This window comes from Cinclus cinclus, chromosome 7, assembly GCF_963662255.1.
Source record: "Cinclus cinclus chromosome 7, bCinCin1.1, whole genome shotgun sequence".
NCBI lineage: Eukaryota > Metazoa > Chordata > Aves > Passeriformes > Cinclidae > Cinclus > Cinclus cinclus.
In genome coordinates this window covers 34,211,422-34,227,953 of record NC_085052.1, presented here as the reverse complement: position 1 = coordinate 34,227,953, position 16,532 = coordinate 34,211,422, and the positions used below count along the sequence as shown (strand labels likewise).

General features: G+C 41.1%; 1 protein-coding gene across 1 annotated transcript in view; it reads left to right on the top strand.

Annotated features, from left to right (window-relative positions):
* The window catches only part of TET1 (tet methylcytosine dioxygenase 1), a 52,999-nt gene that overhangs the window by 20,434 nt on the left and 16,033 nt on the right, over positions 1-16,532 (top strand). The window contains exons 3-5 of the mRNA XM_062496276.1: positions 1,174-3,697; positions 4,492-4,582; positions 5,203-5,296. Of these exons, the coding sequence (XP_062352260.1) occupies positions 1,174-3,697; positions 4,492-4,582; positions 5,203-5,296 (2,709 nt within the window). The remainder of the gene's footprint in view (positions 1-1,173; positions 3,698-4,491; positions 4,583-5,202; positions 5,297-16,532) is intronic.

Genomic DNA, 16,532 nt, shown 5'->3' with positions numbered 1-16,532 from the left:
TGGGTGGGATTTTCTGGGCACTGCTGTGAGGTACTGGGCCTACGTAGGGTAATTAGCCCCTTGTGGTGCTGATACCTGGTTTGAAAAGCACTCCTGGTTTTCTTTTAAGTACAGCTTAAGGTCGCAGGGGATTGAAGAAGTCTGTTGCAATCAGATAAAGGAGCAGCACTATTTACTGTGATTTAAAATTATATTTAGAAGGAAATTGAATATAAATCAAATTTGAATAGCAAAAGGAAGAATGGATTCCTGCTTTGATTACTGTTTCTGCATAAATTTCTGCCTTCATTATTTTCCTTTTGCTTTGCATAACTCCTTACTTCGTATCCATAATACCATCTTAAGGCCTATATATATTCTTCCCAGTATATTCTGACTCTGTCTAGATTTTGGCATTGCTTCGACCAGATGAGCTGTATAATATCAGTGAAGATGAACAACATATTTAACAAAATACTAAAATGTAGCATTTACTAAAATACAGTTTTGAATAGTTTACGTGAGAGACTGTTGAGAAACCTGGGAGTTTCCATTTAAATACAGAATCTAAACAACTGTTTAAAGAGTAACTTCCAAGTGAGCTGATGTAAGCTGGCTTTCTATTAATTTCTGCTTAGGGTTTGTAATTATGTAAGGACTTGAAGCAAGAATGGCTGGTTTTCAGGCTTAGCTAGTGTCCAACCAAGTGGTATATTGGTTAAGCCAGTTTATTGGTCTAGCCAAATGAATGTAATTATGCCAAATTGCTGCTGAACTTTGTGGTACAATCCTTTGGATTTCAGTCTTGCTTTTAACACAAGTTTTTAAAGTTTTTTTTAGTTTGCTCCTGCAAATTAGTTGTTTAATTCAGAATTGAATCCTTCCATCTAATTCTAAATGTTCATGTCCTTTATCTGACTGTTCATTTCATTAGTCTCCCACCACCACATTTACCCAAATTCCCCTCAATGTCCCTCAACAGTAGGGGAAAAGAGCTGTAAATATGGATAGGGTCTTTAGCCTTCAGATTATTTTATAACTTTCTGTTTTGTTTCTTTTCCAATGTCTGTGCCTAATTAGGATATTCCTTGCATCTTTCAAAGTAAGGTTTAATTGCTGCAAATATGAAGCTTCTTATTTTTAATATGCTTGGAACAGCTGTCACAACAGGAGTTTTTTATTATTGTTTTATAGGCAAATCTAGAAAAAAAAGCAGTAAATGGCTGCAGACCAGAACTCATGGAATGCAGTATATGTGGTCATGGTGAAAAATACAGGGTGAAGACAAAACAAGCAGTACCCATTGAAAATGTGCAGTCTAAGGAGCAGGAGAGCATGACTGGCTTAGAAGTAGAGAAGTGGGCACACAACGAGAAGCCATCCTTTGGTGTCCATGTCAACGGTGACATCCACGGAGCTGTGACGGGCACCGGACACTTGAAACACCCTGACCACAGTGAAAGAGCAGCCTCTCCCAGTCACTTCACTGAGCCAACAAAATCCTTGGTGCACGCCATCAAAAATGGCATAAAAACCCTGCATTATTCACCACCAGAAGCAGTTGCTTCACTGAAAAATGTATCTGCAGAGGAAAGGACAGATCTGACAAGCAACTCCCACGTGCAATGGCCGAAGGGTAGCAATCTGAATAACATAATAAGCACTCAGACACATGGCACTGGCTGTGTTCACCCAGAAAACCAAGGGAATATTTTAATGAAAGATGAGAACTGCACCTGCAGCATCTCTGAGTATTCTGATAAGTCAGTTTTGCAGACAGGTTCCAGCTTGGATGTACAAGAAAGCTTGTGTTGTCCTCCGCTGCGTGAAGAGGAGCTGCAGGCAGGGAAGGATGGCTTTAGAGTACTGAATGTGGAGACACAGCCTGAGAATTCTGCACTCCAGCCCACTTTCTTGTCCCTGATTAAAACCAGAAATTTAACTCTGGAGCAGGTTGTAGCTATTGAAGCTTTGACACAGTTGTCTGAAGCTCCTTTAGAAACAACTTCACCAGCTAAAACTGAAAGTACTAAATGTACGGGAGAAGCAACTTCCAACTTGCTCTGTAGTTTTAAAAGGGATACTTCATCCTCCTTTACATCCTCTGCATTACAAGAAATCAAAGACACTTACTTACAGAATGAACAACAGCTCTTGGCTCACTGCGCTCACTCACAGAAGCAGCTCCCTAATAAGGCAGTGTTATACAATGGCCAAAGTTCAGTGTCTGAATTGTGTGATAAACCTGCCAATCCAGCTGGGGAGATGCATAAATTGCAGTTCTCCTCAAGAGATACCAAAACTTTGTCTGACTTAACATCGAATGCAGCATCATGTTCAGGATGTGATCCCAATGAAAGTTGTGCTCACGAGCCAGTCACCCTCACAGGGTACTGCAGTGCTTCATGTGATGTCCAGCAAATAAGGAACAACTTGGAAGCTCCTGGCCAGTTAGAGCAAAAGCCAACGTGTAATGATTTGAAATTGGAAGGTAGTTCTTTGATTAAAGAAGGAGCAATTCACAGCCAGGACGAAGAGGATGTAGCTGCACAGCTAACTCAACTAGCAGCACTGATTGAATCAAACCAGACAAATCTGGAGCACAAGAATGATATAAAGGCATCACTGCTTAATCTAATATCACACGAGAGGCAGCCAAAATATAACCAAGATCTGTTGCAGAAAAAAGAATCTGTATTGTTTAGTCATAATTATAATTCCTTACTATTAAAGCAAAAGCAGGCAACAAATAAGAAAGGTATGCCGTGGAAACCAAGACACAAAAAGAAGCCTCAAGAAGCACGCTATCAACAAAATAATCAAAACCAGCTAGAGCTGTTGTCATGCCAGCAAAGTGAATTGCAAGACATTTGGATATCATCAAAACTGCACAAGCTTGGTCAACCCATGCCACAGGACTCCAGGGCAGCTCCATCTGAAAAGAAATCTCCAAGAACCAAAGTACAGAGAGCGCTCAGTCAAAATACTTTAGCACCGCAAGAAAAAACGAGATTATTTCTCCCACAAGCACAGATAAAATTCCACAGGTGTTTACCTGAGGCACCGCAGGATAAGAAAAAAGACAGGTTGTTTGGCTGTGAAGTGGTGAATGAGCAAATGAAAACTGTGGGCTCCAGTGACCCATTAGGCACTGATCCACTGAAAAATGAAGTTGTTGCACGTAGCCAACACAGCGACCTGTCCTTCCGTAATCCTCTGGCTGGTTCACAGCTGAAAACAGCATCCTTGTTGAAAAGACCAACTGAAAACCTACAGATGTTTACAGAAAAATGTAATTCTCAGGTACAGCAAACATCAAATGTCAGTCAGGCACATCCTTTGCCACCAACTTTTAACCAGTCTAACCTGAGAGCTAATGGAATGTGTAGTGACAACAAAGGCTGTGTTCAGCAGGCCAAACAGCAGGTAGATCCGAAGTCACAGGTGCTGCCTGTTCCCTGTGCTGGGGCCCAGGTACCAGGTTCTGCTGAAGCTCTCAGGAATGTGGAGTGTGTGGGTGAGGTGACCGGTCTGACATCGACCAGTTTGGGTACTGAACATGCCCAGAGCGCCTGCGACTCAGGGTGTTCCCCAGCAAAAAACACGCTCAGCAGTTTCCTTGAATCACCTATGAAGTTTCTTGATACCCCTACCAAAAATTTAATAGACACACCTACCAAAAAAGGACAATCTGAATTGCCAACTTGTGACTGTGTTGGTAAGTGTTTTTGCTAACTTTTGCCTGTACCTTTCAAGTGGAGGTGTGCTCATGTTGCTTCCTTTATTGTGAGGAAGTGTATGTGACAGCTGTTGTACAAGAACCAGTGTTTCACCATTAGAAGACGGGAGGAAATTATCTTTTCCCTCTTTGTAGCTTTTGCTTGGTGTTCTTTGGGCCTGCAGAGCACAGCAGAATCGTGTTTTTTGCACTGCAGCTGTCAGGATAAAATCCTCCACTTCAATTTAACCCTGGAGGAAAGGGAGGTCAGAGCCTCACAACAAATTGTCTGCACGCAGATGGTTTTGCCTTGGTTTTTGTGTTCTGAACCAACAGAGTGCTTGTAAAGAGGCCTGGATTATGTTTTCTGTTCTGTAGAACAGAAGTTCACTGACTATCAGTGAATTTGTTTTATTGCCCTCAATTCCCCTTTGTCTAAAATGAATTAATAATGTTCCTACCAACAAGGTTATTGGGAATTTTACTTAGTTAATATATACCAGCTCCTCTTATGAAAGTTTTAAAGAATGAGAAATACCGCTATAATTAAGGTTTTACTTTATAACATTAAAAAAATGCTAGCAGAATCATCAGAGGAAATAAGCATAAAATAATTTCAAAGTGTCTGAAGAAATAAACCTGTCATACTCTTTATTCATGATATTTCAGGGTCAAACTTTGTGTTCTAATTTAATTTGGAAGGCATTTCCGTGAACTGTTTCTAAGTTTACTTTTAACGGGGCAAATAAATAAATTTTGGATGTGGCAACACAGTTTTTTTTACCTGTTTACAGAGCAAATTATAGAAAAAGATGAAGGGCCCTATTACACACACCTTGGGACAGGACCAAGTGTTGCTGCTGTGAGAGAAATTATGGAGAACAGGTGAGGAAAATTAAGCTTTTAATGTTCATTGTGTTTTTGACTGTTTTAACAGGGAAGAAGTAGAGCTCTGAGAAGTGGAGTGCTGTGTTCAGCTTTGTTTTGCCGAGCTTTTGTCAGTACTCATTTGTAAAGTGTTTTCTTGTTCAGATGTGCATGAGGTGAGCATGAGCACTTCAAGTCCAAAGTCATTTTTTCTGAGCCCTTACAACCTCAGGCTGGGGTTGAAATGCATTGTATTCTGAGGTACCCTTGAAGTCAATAGGAATGACAGAGATCAGCAGCTGACAGAATAAGGGTTTCTGGTGTCCTACCTGTGAAGAAGCTGTGGCAAGCTGGAAAGAAAAAGGTGATATTGGTGACTTACTGCAGTAGGATTTATATGCAGATAACATTTCCTTACCCAGATAACATTTCATTAGTGACAGTTTGTCAGAAGAGAGATGTCAAAAACTACTCTTGCAAGTAGGGTTTTTAATTACATGGAATTTTTTGCTTTAGAAATACTTAGTTTATCTTCTGTGCTCAGTAAAAATAAATTCATTAATCTTTTATTGAAAATGTTTCCTCTTTCAAAATGCTCTACAGTAGTTTGTTTACTCATGAACTTTTTTTTAATGCAGGTATGGAGCAAAAGGAAGCGCTGTAAGAATAGAGGTAGTGGTTTATACAGGAAAGGAAGGAAAGAGCTCTCAGGGGTGTCCAATTGCCAAGTGGGTAAGTTTTTGTATTAAATCATTGAAGTTGTTTTGTGTGGCTTCAAATGATGCGCAGTCCTTGACCTCAAAATCTTTAATGGAGATCTGATTTTTAGTTGTTTGAAAAGCCTGCCTGAATGATGAAGCTAAGGAAAACAATTTTTTGTTATCTTTTTTGTTTAAATTTAAGGTGTGGTGCAGCATCTTATGTGGTGTGGTTTGAGTGAGTGTGAAAGGGAAAGGCTTAACAGAGCTAGCAGAGGTGAACAAGGGCAGAAATATCCTGACAGTGTCTGAAAGTTTGGAGTGTTTTGTGAAATATGTCATTGGGTATTGTGAAAGAGAACTAAGAAGACATGGTGACTTGGGGGAGTTGCAAAACTATCTAGGAACGTTTTTAAAAACCCTTCTCAATTGCATGACCATTTGAAGAAAAGAGAGTTTTGGAGGAATTTCTGTCTCATAGGCCAAGGAGTTCATTACTATTTTTGGGGAACTGAAGTCAGTATTTGAAAATGTAAATGTTATGATGATAGTTTTCAAAAGTCTTGTCTCACTTCATAGGAGCCAGGAAATGAGGTAACAGACACAAGCTCCAGGAGAGAGCTTGGAAAGAATTGATTGTCCTTAATCTTTGCTGAAACCACTGAGGGAGGTAAAAAGTAGTCTGGAAATCTTGTAAACGGAGTTTTGGAAAATAATAAAAAACTTGGTTGTTAAAAGAAAAAAAATGTATTGCTGTATTTAGGAATTTCAGACTTGATTGAAAAAACTGTGAAGGTAACTGTACAGTTGGTAGGGTAGTGTTTGTAACTACCTGCCAAAAATAAGGTTATTGTATATTGTATGCAAGTGAATTTGCATGTTAAACATTTACTGCTTGTGCCTGGAACGGTCAAAATGTGTTTTTTATACTCGATGCATAAACTGTTTTTCAGAAGGGAATCACAGATGTGCTTGTGCTTCAGATAATATTTAGTAACAAATCCAGTATCCAAGAAAAAAAAGAATTTAAAACTAATTACATAAACAACTGACCCAAAAAGAATGGAAATGGAATTTTTCTCAGTGTTTCAGCTAAGTAAAGCACTTAGTTTTAGCAGAGGACAGGAGCTAAAAATCTTACCACAGAAGCAGTTGTGAGCAGCTAAAAGGAAGAAGGCATTTAAAACTGTTAACCTTGATTTTTCTTTTGACAGTATCAGCACGCTGTGTTTTGTGTAAGGCAGGAATGGCAGGATTTATGGTCTCTGGCATGGCTGTGTCCCACAGGAGTGTGCAGTGGGACAGTCAGAAGGCCCTGGGGTGCCTATGGAGAGGGCTGGTTTGAGGTATGGAGATCTGCTCTCCAGTTAGATTTTCACCTTTCTGTATGTAAAACATTTGTGAGACACAGCTTTAATGTCCATTTAACTGAAGTTCTAGGGAGCAGTGGCTTTCTTTTGTGTGAGCTCACACCTGAAGAGGAAGAATGTTTTTCTAAGGCTGCTGTTTCTGTGTGACTGTTCAGTACAAGAGAGGGAAGGGAAACCCTGTCGTCTCCCATAGAACTGTTTCATCCTGTGTAAAATCCACATTTTTGGGTTGATGTCCTTAATGCATTACATTAATTTTTCATGGACAGTGCTGCTTTTAATCCTTTTATGGGGCATATTTGGGTTTTGGCTATACCCAAAGTAACTGGATGGTGAGATTTGTTTGAAGGCGTCTGGAAGAGGTTTGCTGTGCTCTTTGATACTTGCAGCTATGAGCTCTTAGGTGCACAGGGACTTTCACTCACTTATTTCCAGTGTCCTTTGGAACGCACTAATTTCTGCTTTGGAGATGGATGTGCTCTTGCCCCTAGGGCTCCCCAGGGACTTGCTGCTGAGAGCACTGGGATGGAGCTGTGCTGAAGCAAACAGGATAGAAGAATGGAACTTATCTGTTGATCACATTGAACTGGTTTTTTTCCCAGTTTTTTCCCTATTTCCACTAGGTTTTTTTAACTTTTTGGTTTATTAGAAACATTGTAAAATTAAAGGAGGCATTCTGAATACCTGTGTCCGTACATTCTTCTTTTAGTGACTGCATTCCATAATACTGATTGTCTCCTAAGTTATTTTCTCTTAAGTGACTCCCACGATGCACCTGGTGCATTAAACATCGTCTGGGACAGACTTCTTCAGGTTGCCATAAACTTACAATTATTTCTCTTTCACACTTTTAATAATAAGCATCTCTTTTGTATTTTTTAATGTATTATATTTTAGGGTGATACTTTGCCCTTCTGGATATGAACAAGAATGCAGCTATTGGTTAAAGATTCTCAGTAAATACTGCCCAGGGTTGGAAACCTTGTACCTGTTCTATGTGAGGGTATCAGACTGACACCCACGTGAACTGGGGAGATGAGCTTGTGATTGTTTTCACTGCAGGAGGCAGCAGCAACATTGCTTGATCTCTGGGGATTTTTCTTCTCCCCATCAGATTGTGTCGTCTCATTCATTTGTCAAAACAGAATTCACAGAATTTTGAGATTCCCAGTGTGTGGATATCTGTGTAGGTGACAGGTGTGCTGTCAGAAAAATAACTTACCATTCTGGGACACTTGGGGTAAGTGTATTTGTAGATGCATTTATAAATTTACATTTGTAAGTGGGAATATTGTAGATGTATTCTTCCTTCTTTCCTGTTAGGATTTCTTTTGCTTTGTCCTAGTCACCATACTGTTTTGTAGTATGCTAAAGTAAAGAAAGCTTTGAAGTATGAAAAGCCTGCCCTGTCACTCTCAGAAGCCTGTTGGTGTAATGAAAGGTTTCATGTTACTGTGCATCCCTACAAGGAGCCAGTGGTGGTGGGAGTCACTGATCCCACTGTTTAATCAGAGCTTCAGCTGCTAACAGATGTTTTGTGGTTTGGTTTTCTCCTGCTCTGGATGGTGAAATTGCAGTTACCTCAGTTAATGTGAAAGGGTTGATAAATTTGTGAGTGGTTCATGAGTAGCTCACTGCAGGCATCATCCTGCAGCACTGAAGCCCAAGGCACATCACTGCTGACCTCAGAGAGGGTTGAGATTTGGATCTTGCTGGTTTTGGACTAAATCCACTTCCTGTGGGTTCCTTCTCCTGCTTTCAGTGGATGTTGACTTGGATCAGCTAAGGTATCGTTACCTTTTGCTTTCATATGGAATTGCAATGCAATTTTTAAGGCTCCAGCTCTCAAAAAAAAAAAAAAAAAAAAAAAAAGAGGGAGAAGAAATGACAAAACCTCCAGGTCAGGCCAAGCTTCTTTTTGCCAATGTTGTCTCTGTGGCTGATGAATAGCACTAAGGTGGAAGAGCAGGGCAGCTGCCTCCCAGAAGACTCACTTGGTTTGCAGTAATTCACAGCTTTTGCTTCCCTGAGCTGGAGGCAGTGTTTTTGTGTTCAGTTGCCTTTCATAAATGTCATTTTTTCCCTTTCCTTCCTGTTCCCTTATGCTGGAAGTTAAAATGCTGGCAATGACAATTTCAGCCCTGTGCTCCATTCCCAGTCCCAGTAATTCCTTGCAGTTGTTTTTGCTTTTTCACTGTTGCAGATCAGTGATTCAGTATTTCCACAGTGCATTCAATCATCATGCCAGATTCTCATTCCTGCATGGTAATGCCCATCTCTGAGTCCATCTCTGTCCAAAAACAGACCCACAGAAATGCTGAGCCATGATTTGAGAAGTTTGAGCCCTCCCCTGTGCATCAGCTTTCCTAGGTGATCCCTGCCTTGCCCACACAGACACCAGGCTGATGAAACCATGGCATTAGCTGAGTTCTTCCAGGGGCTTTTTACAGAGCTGGCTCCTCTTGGGAATCTCCAGGCCCTCTGATAATAATGTGTTAAAAATCAAGACAATGCACATCGCATTTAATGCTGCAGTTGTTTCATCCTTCAGTTTCTTTTGTGGCTAACATCTGAACTGGGCAAAGTCCTGCTCTTTGGGGGCAGAGAATGGGGGTTTGGGTTTTGTGTGTGTGTTTTGTTTTTTTTTTTTTACAGTTGTCCTCTAACCACTTCTGTCTGGGCTTTATTTAACTTCAGAAAAATTATTCTTGGGTGTCCCCTGTGAAGCTTTTCTGACATGGGAATCTTTCCAAACTTCTTATTTGTGAACATCTGAGCCTTAACTTCTCTGAATGCTTTTTTGGAGATTTTATTAATAGTTTGATGACCTGTTATCTTGGTGGTAGACCTAATTTCTTTGAAAATACATGGCTGTGGTGCTTTTATGTCTTTTGGAAATTGTTTCCTAAACTATTTCACTTTACTGTTTGCCTTCTATGAATTTTTAATTTATAGCTTGACAGATCTTTATTTTCTTTGTTGGCTGTTTATTAATAGGCTGTATAAATAATAAAAAAATAGGGGTGGGATAAAATCAGGTAAAAATCCTCATTACACACCTATACAAACAAACCTGATATTAGCCACTAAAAATAATGTTTTTAGAGCAATGCCTACCTCACTGTTATAATCGAGATTTTCTAGATCACTGAACCAGTAGGAATTTGTAACTAAATGCCAGAAACTACAATTTGTAAAGTGCTGAGTGAGCAGTTCTATAGATGCTGAGATTTTTTTTCTATCTGCTTGTTTGTTTTGAATTGAGAAAGTCATTGAAAGTGGGAGTTGAGAAAGTGAGAAAATGGAGAAGTTACTCCTGCTTTGGCTACTTTTCTCTGTTACTGTTAGTATTAGAAGAGATGTGTAATCCATTAAAGGGAAATGACTGTGATGGTTATTTTCTGTTCCTGCTTGGCACTTCAGAGATCAGGAGTTCTGCTGCAGCCTTGCTTGGAGGGGATGGTGAAGCTGTCATATAATCTGGAACATGAGTGGGGAGTTTTTAAAATAGATTTGAAAGTAAAATAGATATTAAAGTAAATTCTGCTGGACTAACTGTCTCCTAGACACAGGTGTGAGTAGGATGTGCAGTTACATTCTGCTTTAAGCAGCCTACTGTAATTTGTGCATTTATTTCATTTATTGAACTGTCTTAAAGTGATATTCTCCATAGAAGTCTTCAAGGAAATTATTTTTAGCAGGTAGAGGAGATGTTTGGTGAGGGTTTTGTTCACTTTTTTCCTTAGTGTTTTATTAGAGCATCACTTTCTTGCCATAGTGTTGTACCACATCATGATAGTGTGTGTGTAGCTGTTCAGGCACTATTATCACTGTTGGCTAAATACAGAATTAGAGGAATTTATTTTGGACAGAAGTGTTAGTAACATCATCCAAAGTGAAGCTGTTCTTTAAGTAAAAGCAATAAAGTAAAAATGAAGGAGAAAAGCTGTATTAAGGTAAACAAGGTTAAGTATTATTAACAAGCAAGAATTTTGGTATTATCACTTTATTTAAAGCAATGTGACCTTTGAACAAACATCCCTCTCAAACCTAGTGCAGCTTTCCATGGCTGCAGTCTGGCAAAACGGGAAGCTTGAGGGAGTGAGGAGGGCAAGGGCACAGGGAGCTGGGACGTGGATTTTGTCCTCACTTCTGCAGTGCTGGTGGTGTGATTGCAGAAGAATCACTTACCCTGTGTATGCTGCCATCTGCTCATCTGTAACCACTGCAGCACCAGTGCCAGGAGCAAAAGAAGTGTTTGCAGATAATTGCAGATACTGCAATTATCACATCAGTGATACTCCTGCAGAAATGGCTAGGGAACTTTACAGGACTGGACTGACAGCAGTTGTTCAGAGCTAACTCCTTTGATGTAGTCTGCTAGCACCAAGAAGAGAGAATTCAGCAAAGTGGAACTTAGTTCCATTTTAATATCTCTTAGACATGCAGAGAATAAGAGCATGTAACATTTTCCAGTAAGAAAAGAGTTTTAATGTGATTTAGTGCATGTTTAAGATGCAGTTAGGAAAAAGGAGGGCAGGCTCACTTCTGTGACAAGCTGGTCCATTTGTGCTGCTGTGTGTCACAGCACCATCTGCCAGAACAGCAGCAGGTTTGGACTGTGCCTTGCACTGGTGGATTAAGGAACTGTAACTTAGCAGAGTCTTGTCCTGTGCTGAAGGATCTCCATACACAGACTCTGTACAGAGGCAAGATCTGCAGATTAGACAGCTTGGAGCCACAGTGTTGTAAATGAGTTTCCTATTTCAGGAAATTACAGGGAACCGTTTAGTATGTTCTCACTTTCAAATCAATTACTGGTACCCTGCAAAGGAGACATAGTTTATTTTACTGAAGAAATTCAGAATGGGCTGGAGGGAATACTGCAGTAGAACCACATGGAGGTTAAATAAAACCTAAAAAGGACCTTTTTGTTGGGTCTGTTGTTTTGGGGGGGAGGTTTATCCCGTAATTTACAGGAGTGTATTTAATACAGTTAAAATTTTGTGTCCTTTGCTAGTGGTGTCTGGTTTCTATCATGTTAAAGTTAACACAGCTCTTCTGGTGATGGTAATTGGAAAGTAATTTCTCATCCATGTGGTAATTCAGCATCTGGTGTGCTGAGCTTCTGCAGGCTGAGTCTTAGCTACTTTCATAAGTCGTGTACGTGCTAATTTAGATAGGCTGGCTTATGTCTTGGGACATTTTTATTCACAGTGTACTTACTCCTTGTTCAAGAGCTCCTGCCAAGGAAGGAAAACTCAAGATTTGGACAGCTGAAGCAGGTTTTACTGATAGTGTAACTTTACTGATGCTGTTCATTACAAACCATTCAGAAATTGTTTGGAAAAAAGTTGGAGGCAGGAGCCAAACTGTTGATGATAAAAAGTAGCTTAGGATAATGAGGAGGAGGGACAGGCGTCAGGAAGAGCAGGAAGGGCTTGCAATCAGAACAAATGGTCATTAAAATAATGGCTAAAACTCACGTGATAAAGTCCCACAATAAGCAGGGTTGTGGTTTTGTATACAAGGTGCTGGACACAGGGCTGTTTGTGCTCAGGATAAGGGTTAGATGGACATCAGGCATTAGCTTGTTCAGATGTGGTGGAACCAGGAAAAGAAACTGGTGAGAATTACTGGGGAGGAACAAAGAAATCCCCATAGTTCTGCCTCTGTGAGAAAGTGTGTTGTCCCTCTGGCTGGCTGGGTCTGGTCCCCCATCTCCAGAAAACACAAGAACTGGCCAAAGCAGGTGCAGACTGGCCAGCCTGGCAGGGAGAGAAGGGAAGGAGAAAGCAGGGTTCTCTCAAGTCTCCAGTGTCATGAAGAACTGAACAGTAATGTCTTACCCAGTCTCATTGTGGATCAAAACTAGAGGGCACTGGCAGGGAGTGAGCTCTGCAGGAAGGAAAAGCAATGCTTTTTTCTTTCACGTAATCTGCAATTAAACTTTCCTGGTCATATGGTGGGTGGTAGATTGCTGCAGAGATTTAAAAATGGGTGGAGAAATGCAGAAAAGGCAAATCCTTGAAAAGCTGGGAGAGAGCACATCCCCTGAGCTGCTGGTGGGTGGCTGGAAGGTGCCTGGCTTCTCTGAGAGCCATCTCCACATCCCAGTGCCTTTTTTGCTGCTCATCCAGTGGCAGCTGCTGTAGGTCCTGCTTAGGGTCAGGATAAGGCTGGACAGGACAGTGCTGCTCTGACCTCGTTCATGTACTCTTCACATTTTAGAATCCCTTTCTGTCTCCTCACTATCCTTTTATGCAAACGTATGAAAAACCTTAACTTCTCTTGTTTATCCCATAGCTTGTTGCTAAATTGCTGGAGTAAATTCTGCTATATAAGGCACCTCTTCAATAAATATGCTTTCTGGTAAAAAAATTGGGTGAGCCTAGACCTTTGTGGCTGTAGAAACAGGTGTAGCTGTGGTGCGTTGCCATAAGAGCTGTTGATTGTGTTTGTGTCAGAGTTGGTTGTGGCTCACCTTAAAGGCTTGCTAATGTTCTCAGGTTTGAGACTATCTGGACTAGCTGATAAAATGAATTACTGGAGTTACTGCCTTGCTTTGAATGTACACATCAACAAGGGGAGCTGTAGGAATGCGGGATGTCGTAGTGGTAGTGCACAACTACAGCACCAGAGGATGGACAAAACTGGGGTTAAAAATGGTCAAAATAACTGAGCATCCTGCCCAAATTAGCAAGCTACAAGTATGATACTAATTAATGGTGCTGTGTGTCCAGCATGTGAGTGGTCCAAGGAAAGTCTGTGGAAAGGGCTGTGTCCCATGTCAGTGTTTCCTTTTGTCCCAGCCATGGTTGCGTTTGCACACAGGTGAGGGAGGGAGTGGGCAGCTGCCACTTCATGCCCTGTTACTGAGTGCAGAGCGGGGCCAGTGGCCATCAGCTGAGCTTTGTGGAGAAGTTTCATAGGTTTTGTTCTTTCCAGAAGTTCTGTGTTGCCACTGAAACAGATTATTCATTGTTAATGTGGGATTCTTGATGGATACTTAGCAGTGATGACATCGAGTGCTTGCTGAAATGAGCTCTGGGTGATCTGGCCCTGCATACTTCCAAGCTGACCATGGCATCACAGAATTTAGGCTGGAAAAGCCCTCAAGGATCATTGAGTGCCAACATTAACCCAGCACTGCCAAGTCCACCACTAAACCCCATCCCTAAATACAACATCTGCACATCTTTTCAATTCCTCCAGGGCTGGGGACTCCCCCACTGCCCTGGGCAGCCTGTGCCAAGGCTTTACAGTCCCTTCTGTGAAGAAATTGTTCTAAAATCCAATCTAAACCTTCCTTGGGCAACTTGAGGCTGGTGCTAATTGCTTGTTGTATTTAAGTGTTACGTAATGCTTCACAAACTTGTTACAAGTATGTGTTGTTGATTATATTATTTTTTGAGTTTGAGTCAGACAGTCAGTCACGGTTAGCTTGCGTGGAAAAGCAATTGCAGGAGAAAGGTTTTTAGAATGGGAAAATAAAATCCTAGCTTTCAAGTTCCCCCACTTAAGAAATGATTACTTTCTCATGCCTTTTAAATGCATTAGGGACCAAAATTAAACAAACTGAAGTATTAAATTATTTACTTCATTGCTGTTGTTAACTACATCACAGAAATCATGAGTAATACCAAAAACCTTTGGACACAAGGTTTGCCAGCTGATTTCTGCATTGTTCCCAGTCTGAGGAAACACTCCAGAGTTTGGTTGTCCCACTCAAAACTGCTTTTCTGTACACTGAGTGTGGCATTGCTGCCGATTTATTATGATTACACAAGAGAAAGACAGTTTATTACTTCTGTGAGAATGTCAGGGGTAGCACGTGCAGGGAATCCTCAGTTCCTAAGGGAATGCAGCTCAGCTTCAGCTCTGGCTGCACTGTCCCTGGCCATGGGTCTGCTCTGGTGCAGAGTGGGCTCTTCTGAGCCTCTGACAGGTGGGAGAAGTGCCTGATCTCCAGGAGCAGAGGATGGGAGTGCTCTGGCTATGGAGCTGGGTGAGCACATGGTGTAACCTGACCCGCAGAAATTAAATTCACACAACTCATAAACCCCTTTGCTGCCTTTGGGGCCTCAAAGCGATGGACTCGGAAATGTTTTGGGGTCCAATAAGAGTATTGGATTCTCTGCTATATACATAATGAAGCAAATTCCTGCTACATTGAACTCCAGGAAAGTGTGGACTTGGTTTAAAGGAAACTATAAATTTTCTGTGTTCACTTGTCACTTTTCCTGAACTCTGTTTCTAGTTTAGAGCTATAAGAGAACTTAAAAAGGGCAACCTGATGTTGTACAGTACCAGACTGTGGTATTGAAGTTACAGCTATTGGAGTTACAGCCTAGAGATAATTAAAAAAAAAAATTAGAAAAGTAAAAGCATAATTTCACTCTGAGTAACAAAATTAAGTTGTTCTGGCTTGAAGGAGCTGTGCTACCTCAGGAATGTAAAACTCACATTGAAGTGAGTAACTTGTGTTGTATATCAGCTATAAGAGATTTCTGTAAGCATCACCGAAATGTGACTTGGATTATTTTTCTTTCTTTATAAAGCATATTGAACTGTTGGGGATTCACAATCAAGATTCCTTTTGAGGAATAGTTTATCAGAGGCATTTACTCACTCATTCTCATTAAGCTTAAGGCTGATTGTAAGAGTATATGATTAACTTTAGAAGGGCCATACTTTATCTCCTGACACAAATAAACTTTAAGCTGGCTTCTTCCTGCTCAGCCTGCACAGATGCTCTCTCCAACTGTTCATCTGTTGCAGACCTTTTCATTTGCAGATGAATTGCAAGTGTGTTTTGGTCCCTGCTTTTAATGAGTCCACATGACTTAGATATTCAGAGGTGATCAGGCTAGGGGGGGTCACATATGAATGACAGCTGCACATCTGGCAGCAAAGCAAATTTGACATCAGTCCAATAGGGAGTCTTCCTGAATTCTCAGATACTTGGAGGTATTGAAAGAGTGAGTAAACTGTTGCCTTCCTGCTTTTCTGGTCCCTGCCCAGTGCTGTTGTGTGTGATTTGTGGGAGCTCTGCTGGGCGAAGGCTGGGCTGAGTGGCCACATGCCTGGAGCAGGCAGAGGCCTGCAGTGCCGGGCTTGGGCACACACAGCAAGAGCCATGTGAGTCCCTGTGTATGACAGGGCTGAGGAGGATGGAGCCTCTGCTGCTTCAGAGAGAGCCAGGCCTGTGGTGTTTGAAGCTCCTCACTGGAAAGTTGACACCTTTGCTGGAGACTTTGTGCAGGCTGTGCTGGCTAAAACACATTGGATGAATAAATAAACCCGCTTTCAAACACTGTGTTCTAGTATTACCTAGCTTTAATGCATTTTTGGTGGTCTCAAATGCAACTCTGTTTCAGATTGTGGCAGTAGGACTAGAATTTTTTCCCATTTCTATTCAGTGGTGTATCCTACTGTTCCATACTGGTTAGTCTGTGTGTGAGGAATTAGGCTGCTCTCTCTATCATACAGGTTAGTAAAAGTTCCAACACTTTAAGTAAACTTTAATATAGTAGTCTAGGGATATGTTCTGAAAAATCCCATCCCTTCCCTCACTGGGAGCGCAGTCTGTTTAATCCTCTTCTAATTTTTCTTCGCAAGGTGGGAACCATCTTAGATACAGATCTGTAACGCTGGTAGCTGCCCTAGCACATGGCCTGTGTGTGCTCTGGGAGTGTGTTTTTATGTACCTGCCTTTTGGAGTCTTTGGAACTACGTTTTCCGTTGTATTTTCAGGGTAACGTTAGGTTCTCAGGGGATCTGTTGTCCTTCTAGAGGTTATTTTGCCTTGTAATGCATCTTTATTGTTTGTGTACAGCACCTATGTACTGGTTTGAAAGCAAAACCAGTGAGAGGCTCCAAGCCAGAAATACAATCTAA